The sequence below is a fragment of the Lissotriton vulgaris genome, unplaced genomic scaffold, assembly GCF_964263255.1.
Source record: "Lissotriton vulgaris unplaced genomic scaffold, aLisVul1.2 SCAFFOLD_778, whole genome shotgun sequence".
NCBI lineage: Eukaryota > Metazoa > Chordata > Amphibia > Caudata > Salamandridae > Lissotriton > Lissotriton vulgaris.
The window spans coordinates 728,966-744,115 of record NW_028248858.1 but is presented as its reverse complement, the minus strand read 5'-3'; the positions used below and the strand labels follow the sequence as shown (position 1 = coordinate 744,115).

The 15,150-nt window shown below is 44.2% G+C and overlaps 1 protein-coding gene across 1 annotated transcript in view; it reads left to right on the top strand.

Moving 5' to 3' along the window:
• The window catches only part of SH3TC2 (SH3 domain and tetratricopeptide repeats 2), a 169,982-nt gene extending 162,392 nt beyond the window's left edge, over nt 1-7,590 (top strand). Inside the window, exons 15-16 of the mRNA XM_086950199.1 lie at nt 2,974-3,170; nt 4,712-7,590. Of these exons, the coding sequence (XP_086806325.1) occupies nt 2,974-3,170; nt 4,712-4,954 (440 nt within the window). The 3' untranslated portion in view covers nt 4,955-7,590. The remainder of the gene's footprint in view (nt 1-2,973; nt 3,171-4,711) is intronic.
• The last annotated feature ends 7,560 nt before the right edge of the window (nt 7,591-15,150 follow it).

The following is a 15,150-nucleotide window of genomic DNA, read 5'->3' as shown; positions in this document are numbered from 1 at the left end:
ACACATCCAATGTCTTTCAAATGGAAGGAAAAAAGGTATTGAATGGATCAAGTTAATTCTCTTAATCCTTTTGAGATGGAAGAAGCAACGTAGAACAAACCAGCCAACACGTGTTTCGTCGCAAAATGCAGAATTGCTCCGCGACTTCTTCAAGGTTGTGATAATTACTAATGGACTGTGAGAGCACTCAGCCGGTGAGAATTCCAACCCGGCCGGGCTCCTGGGTAAAAAAGGACGGAATATGCACGAAATGCAGTGTTTATGGCAGAGTATTGCTCCACTGCTAATCATTCAATTAGTGTTTTTTTTCAAGAAAAACAATCTTCAAGTCGTGGTAGTGGACCCCAATCAAGTCGCGAATGAGTCCTCTGAAAAGGCCGGGCTGTGTAGCCTATAATGGTCCATTACCTGGTAACGAGTAGAGCGGGATAGGACCGGCCATCGAAATCCAACCGAAAGAATACTCCCACGGCAACATGGCCCTTGACTTATTTTATTTATTTATTATTTTTTGAACTTGTATGGTGCAATCGCTACCCTGAGGGTTTCCCGGCGCCTTGGATCTGAACTCCACCATGAGGAGATCAAGTCTGCCCTTGACTTATAAAAGACCTTTTCGTGCCTACATTATGCATTGATACTTTGCATTGAAGAGAGAACACTTTCATAGGCTACACAGCCCGGCCTTTTCAGAGGACCCATTCGTGACTTGATTGGGGTCCACTACCACAACTTGAAGATTGTTTTAAACCCTGCATTTCGTGCATATTCCCTCCTTTTTTACCCAGCAGCCCGGCCAGGTTGGAATTATCACCAGCTGAGTGCTCTCACAGTCCATTAGTAATTATCACAGCCCTGAAGAAGTCGCGGAGCAATTCTGCATTGTGCGACGAAACACGTGTTGGCTGGTTTGTTCTACGTTGCTTCTTCCATCTCAAAAGGATTAAGAGAATTAACTTGATCCATTCAAGACCTTTTTTCCTTCCATCTGAAAGACATTGGATGTGTTGTTGTTATTAATTGTACTTACACGTTTCTTACTCTTTGTGTGCCTAGGTGCTTGTTTTCATGTTCATTGTGTGTGGTTTTTCTACACCATATTAAGGGTTTTTAGGGCATATCCCCTTGCCTAGTTTGCACCATATTTAATTTTTGCATTATACTGTACTCTTTTGCGTTAACTAGCTGATTGCCTAATCAAATCACTTTCTTATAGGATCATTTTCAGTAGGGTTTGTAAGTGAAATGTAAAATGATCCACATGTATAACTTTCATTGCCCTTACACAGACATTTAAGTGAGCTCCAACCAGTCGCTAGACAAGTGGTTCTTAACCTTTTGACTTCTGTGGACCCCACTGCATCACAACTGGAAACCATGGAATTTCAAATCATTGCTATGATTTTACCTCAATAATAATAATAATAAACAAAAAATACATAAACAAGTGCTCTCTATAAGATCTCAGAGGCTAATTCACAACCCCCTTGCACCGCAGGTGCGTCACTTTTTCCCATATAAACAATGACACAGCGGCGGCACGAAGGGCTTGTAAATAAGCCCCTCAGTGTGTCAAATTTCCTCTGCAGCTGAATGTTGAAGTATAAGTGACTACACACCGTTTAAAGACCTAGGTTGGGCTAATTCAAAAATTAGTAGGCAATCATGTGAGTGGAGGAGTGTGGCTCACTGATTAGAGCGGCAGACCCTGATGCAGAGGTCTGGCCCGGGACCAGGGTTCAATTCCCGACGCGGCAGGGTCCTGAGCCCAAAATGTCCACGGACTCGATAATTCTCGCCTCGGTGCCTACTCTAATCATGGGGTCCCACGCTGCAACTCTGGGCAATAGCTTGCTTAATCTCCACTACGGCGGCCCACCCGCTGCAGGATGTCTGGCTATCAACTTGGGGATGCCCAGTAGGAGTTATCTCACAGGGAAAAAGCCAGGACGGGTTCCCAAGGCAAGGGCCTTGATGCCTTCGGGTGATACGTGCGCTAAATAAGTCGCAATACATTTACATTTACATTTACATCAGAGCTCTCAACACAAGCCGTGGGACAGAAGTAGTAACTGAAATTACACTGGTTTTGGGCAAACACAGGGCATCAATCGAGCTTTGTATGGATCAAGCTGAATACCGTACAGCGTCTTTGTGATAAAAAGTGTCAAAAACAGCGATTGCATAAAATCTAGAAGCCTAGGTGCTCATTGTGCCAGAATACGCCTATTGGGATGTGGTACACTGCACGTGGAAGCATTTCAGCTCTGCTGAAAAGTGCTGGCATGCCGCCATTCTAATACAAGCGGCGTAGATGCTCAGAGTTGGTAAGTTCCTGCCCGAATAAAGCAGTGGATTGGACAGCATGCAGCCTGGAAGAGCGTTTTGGGCAGTGTACATGAATATATAATTAGGAATAAATGACCCCCCCAGAACAATGGCTCTCTAAGTGTGCAAATTCCTGTTTTTTTAGTAAATCATAAGCAATGCAAACCTGTTTTTAGTTAGAAACTGATTGTTAGATCAGGTTGGAGCTCCTTTTAATGTGAACAGTAACTGTATGCATTTACACACACTCCATTCTGACCAAGGAGTCAGCTACTGGCTAAAACATTTTTTAAATGTTTATTATTTTTATAAACATATATTTATTGATTTTTTTTTAATACATTTGTCTAATACATTGGGGAGTCATTACAGTAAGCATTATTTTTTACTTGATTGAATTATTATCCTCATATGTGAAGCCAATTTTATATAGTTGTTTAGCTTAAACTGCTCATGATTATTGACACAAAATAATGGTTAGAGTTTATATGGGTCTAGGGACTCCATGAACAAGCGCAACGGCCCATGCGTTGCCCGTGGACCAGAGGTTGTGAACCGTTGCCGTATGCTTCTGTTGGTGGGCGGGGGGCATTTGATCCTTACCAGCAGGAGGCAGTGTTGCTGTACTGTTGCTTCTTTTCGCAGGGGGTGAGTTGCACGAGCTGGTTGCATTTCATCGTCTAGCTACGGTCTACTATTTCCTGCAGATGTATGAGATGGCCGAGTTCTGCTACCTGAAGACCCTGTCGTTGTGTCCCTCCTCGATGCAGTGTGCGCAGGAGGCGGAGTTTTATGCACAACTCTACTACCGCTTGGGGAAACTCACTCTACACCAGCTTAAGGTAATGAACACTTCCTACTACATACATCACACGCTAGATAGTCCATCCGTCAAATCTGACCATTACTCACTACCTATTTTAGCACAAAGAGATTTTAGCTAGATTCTCTTTTAGAGCAGTCAAGAAATGCAATAAATATGCAGTATTTTAATCATTGCACATTTATCACACTCAACTGAGTCAAATGTATAGGTTACTACTGAATTACAGATGTCATTATAGCGCATGGAGCACATCATGCTGATCTACCACAAGTTTTTATGGTGTTATCTGAGCACCGTTAAATGTGAAATAAGTATGAAAGCTGTACCGGTCTGCTGAAGGGCCCGCTGTCAAGCCGCAGGTGCCCATAAGCAGTGTTGCTTCAGCTCTGGTTCCAGCCAACGGGAGCAAAAACCGGGCTTTCGGAGCTTGAATACATGAACCTCCTGAGCGAGGCGCTCCCCAATGAGTTCCAGGATCTCCAACAGCCTGGTCGTGGTGGGACCACTTGTCTCCCCTCCAGAGGGCTACCATAGGGGCTGCAATGACTCTGCTCCACCTCTTTGTTTTTCACTATCATTGCTTCTCCTAAGGCCTGTTTTTGACTCTGTGCCTGAGTCCATAATAGGGCTCGGGTGCAAAGGCAAATTGATTCCCTCATTTGTATGGGGCCATCTCCTCATGGAAATGAGGGAAGGCCCTTTTATTATAGTGGTTGTGCTGTGTGTGCACCAGAGCTATCAGTATTGGAGAAGGGGCCATAGCAGCATCTGCAGCCCCTTTTTAATCACAAAGTGTCCCGAGGAGCACAAAGTAGGCACGCCGCCGTGGTGTCATTCAATCAAGCATGAGCACTAAAACGGGTGGGGGTGGGGGGGTCCCCTGGTAACTACTCGCCATCACTGCAAGAGGGGAACTGCTGCTTTGATGAGGGGGTTCTTCTGAGGATTGTCGGTGATTTTAGTTGGGAATTTACTAGGTAATGTCACAGGAGGGGCTATCTAACAGTGAAGGACCACCTCTCAAGTGGACAGCAATAGGGATTAGGCTAGAGTTTCCTTTGGGCAAAGTGAGGTAGTGATATCAGGTGCTGCCAAGTTACAAGAGAAGGCCCTATACTATACGCTAATACTGTTATGCCCGAAGCACACAGAGATACATGGGACGGGACAGAGAAGGGGATACACAGAAAATTGGGCTGGATTTTGTGCCACAGACAGAGGGACAGCTCTTACATTGTGGCTAAATGTGCTGACAATAGTGACACTGGAGTATTATGTTAACCCTAGGGTGCCTAAGGGAGTGTGGACAGCATGCCCAGGATGGGCACAACCAATAATTTAAATTTGATCAGTAGTAAAAAATGACCAAACAAGCACTACAATTTGCAGTAGAAAAGAGAATTTCGCCATCCTCAACCCATGTAGCCCATTGGCCAGAGATGTCATCCCAGAATCAAGGCACAAGCACAAGTAATTGAAATGTTAATTTCAATGAGGAAGACCAATCATTTAGAAAGGGAGGAATGGCAATTTTAACGTGTATTGTGTCTTTTTCAGGACACACATGATGCGGTCAGCTACTTCTTCCTGGCCCTTGCAGCAGCCATTGAACTGGAAGACAGGAAGCTGCAGGGCGTCTTGGAGGCAAAACTGGCGGAAATCTGTGAGATGGAGACCAACAGACAGGACCAGGTTTTGTGCAGCCCGGAACCCCAAAACTATGCAGAAAAAAGAAGCTTGGCGTGCCAAACCCTGGATCCAGGACTACTTCCTGAACTAGGAAAGCAAACAGAATGTTAAAAGGTTGGCCATCTGGGCATATGTCAATATCCGATTTACTGGCTTGACAACCATGGGGCTGCCTACCAAGTCTGCAGATAGGGACATTACAGGGGATTGCTTTTTCCCAGTCCTAGAGTGTCTCAGACCACCGGTGCCGCAAATGCAGAGAGAGGTGGCTGGTCTCCGACAATAGTAGGGGCGAGATCACAGAGAAACGAGTCTGAGAAGCCTGCAGAGCTGGGACGGATGGAACCAGTTGCATGCAAAGGTCCGGTTGACAAGCATTCATACGCGGCTCTTCAGAAATAACCCCCATAAAGTCAGTACACTTCTGAGCCAATGTTATGAAAAAAAACTGTAGAAGGGTCGAGCAAGTCTGCGTGTGTCTGTTTATAAGCAGAAGAGGTGGTTATCTTGGAATGGAATACTTGGACCGTTGGTGGAAGGTGGTCCAGGGTTTGCCAATACTCCTTCTGCTCATGTCAACAGGACATCATTCTAAATCAACACAGCAACCATTCTCAAAAAGGGTTCACTTTTCCATCCCGGGTCTCAGCAGACAGGTCCTAAAGATGCAAAAACAATGAATCAAATGCATTGCCATGTTTGCAGGACTGAGCAAAGAGCTAAGGGGAAAAGGATGCTTCACTCAGTGCAGGGCAGCGCTTGCAAACAGCCATGATATGAAAACATGAATGAAATCTGTCAGCACTATAGCTGCTGTGTACTGAAAAAGAAGGTTGTACATGATTTATTTTTTTCTAAAATAAGCACTTTAAAAACAGTACCTTGTAAGGAATTGCATTTACATTATAAAAAAGAGAGAAGTGTTGGTACGCGATGCTGGGAAACATTGGGTAGCTGTCAGCCAGTCAAGGGGAAAGCAAACAGCAGAAAGGAAGAGACTGCCAACAAGAGCACATTCATGAGAATCAGAAACAGAATTGGAATATTTTCCAGTTGGAGACTTGAATAGCGAGTCCCAAATGAATACAACTGGAGGGCATGGGTCCTCCCCTCCCGGTGTCCTGCCGCTCCCATCGGTCATACAGGATGGGACAGTCCACGCCCTTCATGCCTGTCCACGTCCCTTCCCAGTCGAACTTTGCAGCCCCTCTATCAAGCTTGAAGTGCCATCCGTACTTAGAGGCATGGCAGTAGTGAGTAATTGAATTTCAAAGGCGTCTGATGGTACTATGACGGTATGTTGAGGTTTGTAACCTTCATCTACAAAAATATCGCATCCGCTACATCACCTACCACTGCATCGTCAAACTAAGTATACACTTACTATAGTCAACTTCATATGTTACTTTATATGAGCTGATTTTGTAAAGCGTGACAGATACCCAAAAAAGGGCTTCCCGACGTTAACAGGAAGTGGTAACAGAGTATGTAGAATAAGCTGAAGCATTATCTGAAAAGATGAGTTTTTAGTTGTTTCCTGAAACTCAGCAGATTGCTGTTGGACCCAAGTTGTTCAAGAAGAGAATTGCATAGTTTGTCAGTGAGGTATCCAAATGAACGACCGCCTCCTCTCGCCCGCTTGCTTTTGGGCACTGCCGTATCTATTTCCACCATGATTACCTTGCGTTGTGGTGGTTATGTTGATGTAGCGTATGCAATATTTTTGTCATGCGAGAAACTCATGCTTCCAGTGAGCGATCTAAAAACCTGTGTTGGATGGTACATTTAGTCTCATGTGCTTTCGGCACCAGGCTTAGCGTTATGTAAAATCAGATCCTCCTTGTCAAGATGCTAGTACTGTCCTTGTGATCTCCACCCTAGCGAAGGGGGATTTACTCACAGGCTTAAGACACTGCTGACTGCTGATTGCTGATGATCCAAAGAAGCAGAGATCTACCTCCCCTGATTCCTCAGTACTCCAAGGTGGGGCGCAATTCCACAAATTACTGTTGTTGTTTTTTTTGTTCCATCACAACACACTGTCCAAGCTGTGTGACAACCCTATTGGTTTCTGACACTGTAATTCGTTGAATGCTCACTGTGGGTCATTTGTGGTAGGCTTAGACAGAAAGACTTAAGGCGCCCACAATCCTCAACTCTGCCCCTGACCTAAAAATATGATTTAGTTATATAGCTTTATATCTTATGTATCAATATAGATTTATGTATAGCCGGTGGCTATGGCATGTCTGAAGATGCACTATGTACCCCGTGTGGTTAGCCAAGGAAGCGGGGTTTACTGCTCCTTTCTAGCCCTCTCCACATCCCTAAAGCAGAAGTAGCCCACAGATGTTGCTTGTGTAATTCATTGAAGATGCTCCACGCACAGTGGATAGTTACCATCCTGTGATGACCAGCTCAAAAAGTTGGATTTAAACACGAGCAGGCAAAGGGGCTTTTCAATTAAGCTGCACTCTGCACATGGTGTGGTTCAGAAAAATGAAGGAAAGACTCTTGGAAAGATGGCATTAGTTTTGAGGCACTGACGTGACTGAACTGTTTCCCAAAAAATGTGAAGCCAAAAGATCAATTTCTTCCACAGCGGAGACAAAAAAATATAATTTGTGAAAAGGCTGCGATAATTCTGTAAATGTCAATGCACTCTCCGTTACTTGCAGAAGTCTATTGTGAAGAACTAAATACATGGTAACTGTAAATAATTAAATAATTATGCTTGTATACATGTTCCTTTTGAGTCCATCACTTACTTTTGCAACTAGTTTGAATTTCAAGGTGATCTTAGTTCCTCTTTTTGAATCCATTTTCCTGAAAGACCAATGCTTTCTGAACTCTATCTAGTCCTCACAAACCTTTCAAAAACAAGAAAGCTAAAAGCTAAGTGTGCATGTCAAATATAATAATGATCAGTGTGACAAAAGATGAATAAGTGTTGTCAACATTCAGCTCAACAATAGGTCTTTGCTCAGATGTTTTTCTTTTAAATGGTTGCTGCACGAGTATTTATTTGACATCCCAGACCAGAGGAGATTGGCTGAATGGGTCTAGATGTGCCAGTGTTCCATGTGTCTTTCTGGGTTTTCATAGCGATAAAAAGATTTGCTGCAAAGTGATCTTTGTTAGCTTTCTATTGTTGATTTGACAACTTCCAAAGGCCTTTGGAGCAAATTTTCAAAACCAACAGTCTCAGAGCTGACCGCCGTACCCCCAACATTTCCACCCACCTCCCTGAAAATATCACTCTGAACACTCATGCCCAATTTTTGGCGTTAATATCATTGCTGGCCTTAATTAGGCAAGGAGGTTCCAAGGTCATGGAGGAGCCTGTGCATAGAAAACAGGCTATACATACACACAACAACAAGGCGTAGGAGCATGGACATCTTGGTGAAAAGGTAAACAGTGTCCTCGCAGCTTTCAGAGATGGGAGAAATATCCCACTTCATATATCAGGGCAGCCATTATTCCAAAAATAGGACATCTTGCTGCTGAGAGTTTTCAAAAGTTTCAATAGGCCCTGATCAAGCCAATCGGTTGATTTGATACCGTCTACAAATAAATGACTTTGCTAACTGATCCGATGCAGTGTTCAGGAAAAGCTGATTCTAGTACACTTGACTATTGCGGTACACGCAACCTGGACTTGATTTGTGTGTTGATATGTAAAATAATGACTTGGAAAAATGTACCGGTGTCTTGTCTTGGGCACTGTCCCTCTTCATGGCCAATGTGAAATCAGAAGGTCCCCTGTTTGGCATTTGGCAACAAACCCCCTTCGGCATTGATTTCTTCAATATGTCACCACTCCGCAGTCGTCTGCGTCGTAACCTCGCCTTCTCCAGGTTGCCGGTGGGTGCTGCAAGCAAAAACTAGCAGCCCATCCTAATGGGGAATGTAGGGTGGACAGGACAATGGACATTTATTTACAGGAAGTTTTCACATGGCAACCTGACTCATGGCTTAATAGAACACGGGTCTGTAAGTAAACTAAACGTTATTTATTACACCAGCATTTCTTTGTGTTGCATCAGTGTTGTGGGTTAATCTATAAGATGGAGTCACGTGTTGCCTTTAACATGAGTTGGGGGCAAGTTACGTTTTTTAATGTTTTTGTGCACTTGATCTCTTTTTCCAAGTTGTCTTTTGTGCTTCTGAAGTCACGTTTTGTGTTTTCTTTTGTTGTTTTTTTGTTTTTTTTGTGAAGTGGTGTTTGTGCTCTGGTGTTGACTTATTTAGGTAACAAGTGCATAAGTGCTTTGGGTTTTTCAATGTTTCTATTGACAGAAGCAGCAACCATATATCATTTTTAATGTGAGACTGGTATTTCGGTGTTCATTGTGTGTATTTTAATTTTTTTATTTTTTTTAATATATCACTGTTTGCCGAGTGCCATTTTATGTTGTGCATTAGCTTATGCCAATGATGTGATCTTTATGCCGGAAGGTTTCTAGGTTTGTATTCCTGTTAAAATGAGTGTGTCTCTCTCTCCCTTTTCAGAGGTGTGAGGCATCTGTGCTTCAGACAAGCGATGGGAGCAAAGACACCCCTTTTGCATGGCACAGTGCTCCTAGAGCTACATTGCCTTCAAGTGTACCTTTGGTGACTAAAACCTGACAAAATAGATCTTGTTCGCGCTATATAAAAATTTATACATAAATGCTGACATTTCCAAGAGATGCTGCACAACAGTATGGAGGAACTTCATGTTGGGTCTGCACGTAATGGTTAAAAGCTCCTTTTTAGGTGGGAATCATAATTTATAATGTTATTTTTTTCTCCTGGTGCAATTAGGAGCTATTTGGTGTTTTTGTCTGTTGACAGCGGAGGAGCTCATGCAAATCTTCCTGAGTCCTTCCTTGTAGCTGGAGGGTCAGTAACGTGCAGTGGACCTTTTTGCTTGTGTTTGACATTGGTAGTATTCACTGCAGGTCTTGGTGCATCCAAGTATGGTCTGTGTTTGTGCGCTGAGTGGTGTTTTAAGTGTGATCGCTTAGCAGTGGTGCTGCAGGGCCTCATTTACAGTTTGGTGATGCAGGGTATCGCTGGAGAATGGAAGACTTTTCTTAGTCAATGTAGAGTAAATGAAAGCACTGCAGCCCTGATTTACTAAGTGATCAGTGCAAAAGCTGCAACGGCTGCGCTGCAGGAGAAGGTGAGGGTCATATTTACAGAAATATGTCACTCTTCTCCCTCTCCCTTGCACTTACGCAAAAATGTGCTCCGTGCGCCACAAACACACCTTTGCACCATAGTGCTAGGGGGTCTTCATGAGTCTAGCACATGTTTTCTACTGGAAGGATACCCTTCCAGTACATAATACTATGCTTTGACTAACTTTAAACCTTTTCCACTTTGTATGTGTGCTGGAGAGTGAGGCACACATGCAAAGTTGGAAAAAAAGGAGAAATTATAGCATTTCTCCTTCTTAGCACCTATGTGAAATGGGAGCACTTTTTTGCGACAAACCCCTGTCTACCTTTCTAAGTAAATAGGGTCTTATGTAAAAAAAAACCTTTGGTGGTTGCATTGGAACACCCATGCACCACCCATGGTACACCCCCTTGGCGCTAAGTAATGCAAAGCAGTTACTTTCAAGTGATTTTCCAGTTTTAAACAGGTTGAGAGCCTGTGCCTTTTATATAGCCGGCTAAACAAGTTTAGCACTGGAAAGTAAATAGGCAAAAAAAAAATTGCATCAATATACATCCCTTTTGTGATGCAAATACAGTGTAAAATTTCAGTAAATATACTCCTGTGTTTGCAAGAGCAGATATCTTTCTGCTTCTGCAGGTTTAAAACCTTGAATTGAAGCCCTGCCCACTACAACTGTTTTTAAGTCACAGTGATGCCTGCCCGGCGCTGTTTAGGGCAGAGACGGCATTACATGTTTTTTCCTCCCTGTGGTCTCCATGCGATGTACAATGGCCTTAGTTAAGGGAATTACATATTAGCCCAAACTTACAATGGCCCTGAGTTGCAGGGACCTTTCAATTTGGGAGTTTGTTTCTCAGACAATATTGCGAAGCTTGTGCCTGCTCTGCAAAATGTAAGGGCTATCGATGAAGCAGCTGCAGTGGCGGCGCCTCTAAGGCACATCTCTAAATTAGTAGGGTGGTCCACCATCAGGGTAGGGAGACCAAAGGCTTCACTGAACTGGAAAGCAGATGGGCCACCTGCGAGGTTCGTTACTTATGAAAATCAGGTGCAAAATAAACACAAAATCCCAGATTCTGAAAGGTGTCATGCAACGAAATGTAGCACCCAAACATGCTAGTTGCCTGACAGTGAATATGGAGCTCTCCTGCCCTCTCCCTGAGATATGGCTCTCTCCTCCCCTCTACCTAGTGCCGGTGCTAATTTCAGCTGCCGTGCGCCATACACACACCTTAGCACCATAGTGCCAGGGTGCGTGCCTGAGTCTAGCATAGGTTTTGTACAGGAAGGGTACCCTTCCTGTACTATATACTATGCCTAGACAAGTTTAAAAGTTGTTTCCATTTTGTAGGTGTGCTGTACAGTGCAGCACTCATGCAAGGTTGGAAAAGCACTGATACATGAAAATATTTATCCGTTTGACGCACGCTTTTCATCGGTGTTAATTGTTGGCGCTGAACCCTTTCAACCAATGTTATTGAATGGGGTTTATGGTCAAAAAGCATGGGTGATTGCAAGGGAACCCCATGGGAGCTGCAGCTAAAATAAAGTGGTATGATGGGAGGGCAAATAATAGTTTTCAAAAAAGCACTTACCGTTCTCGCTGCTATCCACCTTGGTGCTACTCTCTTTCACAGAATCCATGGTCCAGCAGAGGCACCCAGAGTCCCCACCCAATACAGACGCTGCTCTCATGCTAGTACCCAGCATGAGAGCAGTGCCAGGATTGGTTTGAGTGGCCTGTTTAAGTGTCATTAAGAGACTATCAGCTTGCGCCTTTTCTTCACCAGGAAGTCCAATACAACTGGATTGGAGAAATCTAAGTGCACATGTCGGTTTGACCAGCCAAACCGGCATGCGCACTTAGAGTGCTACTGTGGGTCCTTAAAGGATAGCTGCCCCACCCTCCTAGACTCCGCAGCATTGGCTGTCAGTGAAAAATAAAAGGATAATAAAATTGTTTTATCGTTATCTTTTTCATCTGCAGTGAGGCGATGCTCTTCCGCTATATTACGAAGGAGCCGTGTTGCCCATGTACCCCCTCCTTGATGCACAGTAATGGAAAGCAGCGTTTTGCACTCCTTTGCGTTACTTTTGCATACAAACCAATTCTAACACCAATTAGCTTTGGTCTGTAAATCCCAAAACAGGTTTACCGTTGGGTTTGGGTTGAAAAGTAACGCTAACCCGACGCTCCACCTCTTGAGAATCTAGGTCAAGCTTTCCTGCTTTATTTTGTGCAAGCTAGAATGTTTTGTATGTGCAAATGGATTCTGATCAGTGTTGGTTAAGCTAAAGGGCAATTGTCCATCTTTTTGCTGATTGCCAGCAGTAGCTTTGGCTGCAGTGTAGAGTTTCTCTACAAGCTGACTAAGTAGCAGGCCTCAGTTCTAGGCTAAAAGGTTGAAACGAAATAAAAGAAAAAAGTCAATAATACTTTAGTGCTTCAGAATTGCTTCAACTAAAAGCATTTTTTTCAGCTTGTTGCTGCAAACTCGGAATCCTGAGTCAGAAGGCCCCCACCTGCTCCTTTGAAGTACATTAAGAATAGTATAGGAACTGTTTCAGAGTAGGGTGCCACAGAGAGAAAAACCAGTTGCTCGGAGGCATGATGTATATGTGGACCATTAGCTGAAGACCCATCTGGTCTTAACATGATGTTGCAAGGCAAATAGGGAGTTTTACAATTACCATTTAGGGAACTTGTTATCACTGAAATATTTCTTCTCTTCTAATCATTATTATTATTTAATTATTATTCACAAAACGTATCTAAGATTAGTGCATAATAAATTTAAAAAAAAGTATTATAAACGATCAAGATTGGTGAGTGTACTGTTTCTGCTGGATCAGGGCAGTGCACCTGAACTAGACTCTAAATCAATTAAACATTCTCTGTTTGATTCTAAACACTCCATCATGTCTCCAAGTACATTTCAGAGGAGGTGGATGGGAAACACCTCTCCATACTCCTTGTCTCATGGAAACATAAGTTGCCATTGGTGCTAAGGAACTCTTTTGACTGTGACCCCAAAATGTGGGTTTAACAACAGGTTGATAAAACATCAAGCATCCTGCACCTATCCCAACCACCTGCCATGGAGGTAGTCTTGAAAATGTTCTCTTTTCATGAGTAATGGCTACGGGTGGGTGGAATTGGCAGAGTTTGGTTCTGTGGAATTCCCCGAATGACATTATAACTCCACGAGATTTAGCTGAACTTAGCAACGGGCGGAGTGAGCATTTAGCATAATTTTCTTAGCACAAAATGCACTCTTGTGTCCAAAAATGGATGCGAGGATGCATTTTGCCCTAACTAAATAGCGCAGTCAAATACCTCTAGGGGTCCTTACATGCTCTGCAGTGACTACTGCAGAGTATGTATGGGTACTGCCGCCGAGTGGTATGCAGTTAGAAACCACTACATATCACTCTTCAGTGCATACCCCTTGGTGCCCATATATACTTTACATTGATCACTGCGGAGTAGGAAGGGCCCAAGGGGTATGCACTGCTGTGCAGTGATTTTTTTAAACAGGATTGGAAGAGAGAGCAGCCCCTTTATGTTTAAAAACCATTGCAGATTAAAGTTAAATCTGCAGTGCTTTTAAACACAGAGTGACTGCTTCCTTCTCCCGCTCTGTTAAAAAAATTGCTGGGTTGCATACCCTTTGATGCCCTACTTACTCTTCATAAATTACTGCAGAGTATGTAAAACCATTGAAGGGGGCGGTAAAGTCTGCCCATCGACGGAGATGGCCACCTGCCTCAGAGGCTTCGCTGAGCTGGGAGGCTCGGGAGACCCAGTACCGGCACACTGCAAAGCCTGGATGCCTTGAGGAAGGTGGGGGCCCTGGGAGCCATGGCAGAGTTGTACGGTGGTCTCCCTATGCCACTCCTCCATGGTTTTGACCTCACAAGAAAGGCCGAAGCCTGACATCGGACCTTGCAGCCCAACAAAAAAATGGCAGCCCCAGGTGAACAGAACAGCGCGACTCGCCCACAAGCGGCCTGAGCTCGCAGACCAGAGAGAGCAGCGGCGACTTCCAGCCTCTCCCCTTCCCATTTTGTCATCGCCTACCTGCCTGTAGAGGAAAGTTGACATGCCAACTGCTAAGAACACATACTCACTCTCACTGGCCATCAGTACTACCCACAATAGCCCTTGGAAAACCTTCAAGACAGCTAATTTTCACAGAAGTCGACTCCCAAGTGACAGCCACATCTACCTCACCTATGGGGTCCTCAAAACACAGGTTGGACCTAATCCTCAAGGAAATCACAACTGTGGGGCGCAGATTGGAGTTCATGGATGCAAAGATGACGGCCCTCATGGCGGAAAGGAAGTCCATCCGGGCAGACATCACTAGATTCCTATTCAAAGTGGAGGGGCTGAACCTAAACTTTCCAGCATTGGAAGTAAGAATTTATCACATCCTAGACAGAGACCATGAGCTTTGGTGCTTAGGCTACAAGATCATCTACCTTGAAGACAGAAGCAGAAAAGACAACATCTGCTTCCTTGGAATCCCGGAAAAGGCAGAGGGTGTCGACACCATGCCTTCCTCTGAGAACTGCTCCCCAACCACCTGGTGATTACCTTTTCGTCCATGCTGGAAATGCAGAGAACCCACAGAATCCAGCCAGATGAGATATGGCATCAGCAGGGGCAAGGCCTATCCTAGCTTGCTTCCTCCACCATGAACAAGCACAACTGGCACTTGTGGCGGCACAGTCACACAGACCTTATAAATTAGGAGGGCCACAAGATCCACATATCGGCTGACTTCTCTAGGGAAATGCATGAGAAGCAGAAGGACTTCCTGTCCCTCAGATCCCAGTTGTGCAAATGGGACAATAAATATGGCCTCTTTGAACCAGCACATATGTGGATCACGATGGACCGCTAGCCTAGGGACTTAAACAATCTAGAGTAACTGCAATCTTTCCTGGACAAATTACAGCACTGAAATAATGGACGCATCTCCAGTTCCCCTCACTCCAATCACACCAGCCTCGGCCACCCCACCAAAAGGGACAGAGAACTTACAGCCCTGAGAGGGCCGACATCAAGACAGATCGCATAGACTGTAGAGAAGAAAGCAAAAGGTGATGAAGGCAGTGGCAGAACTGAA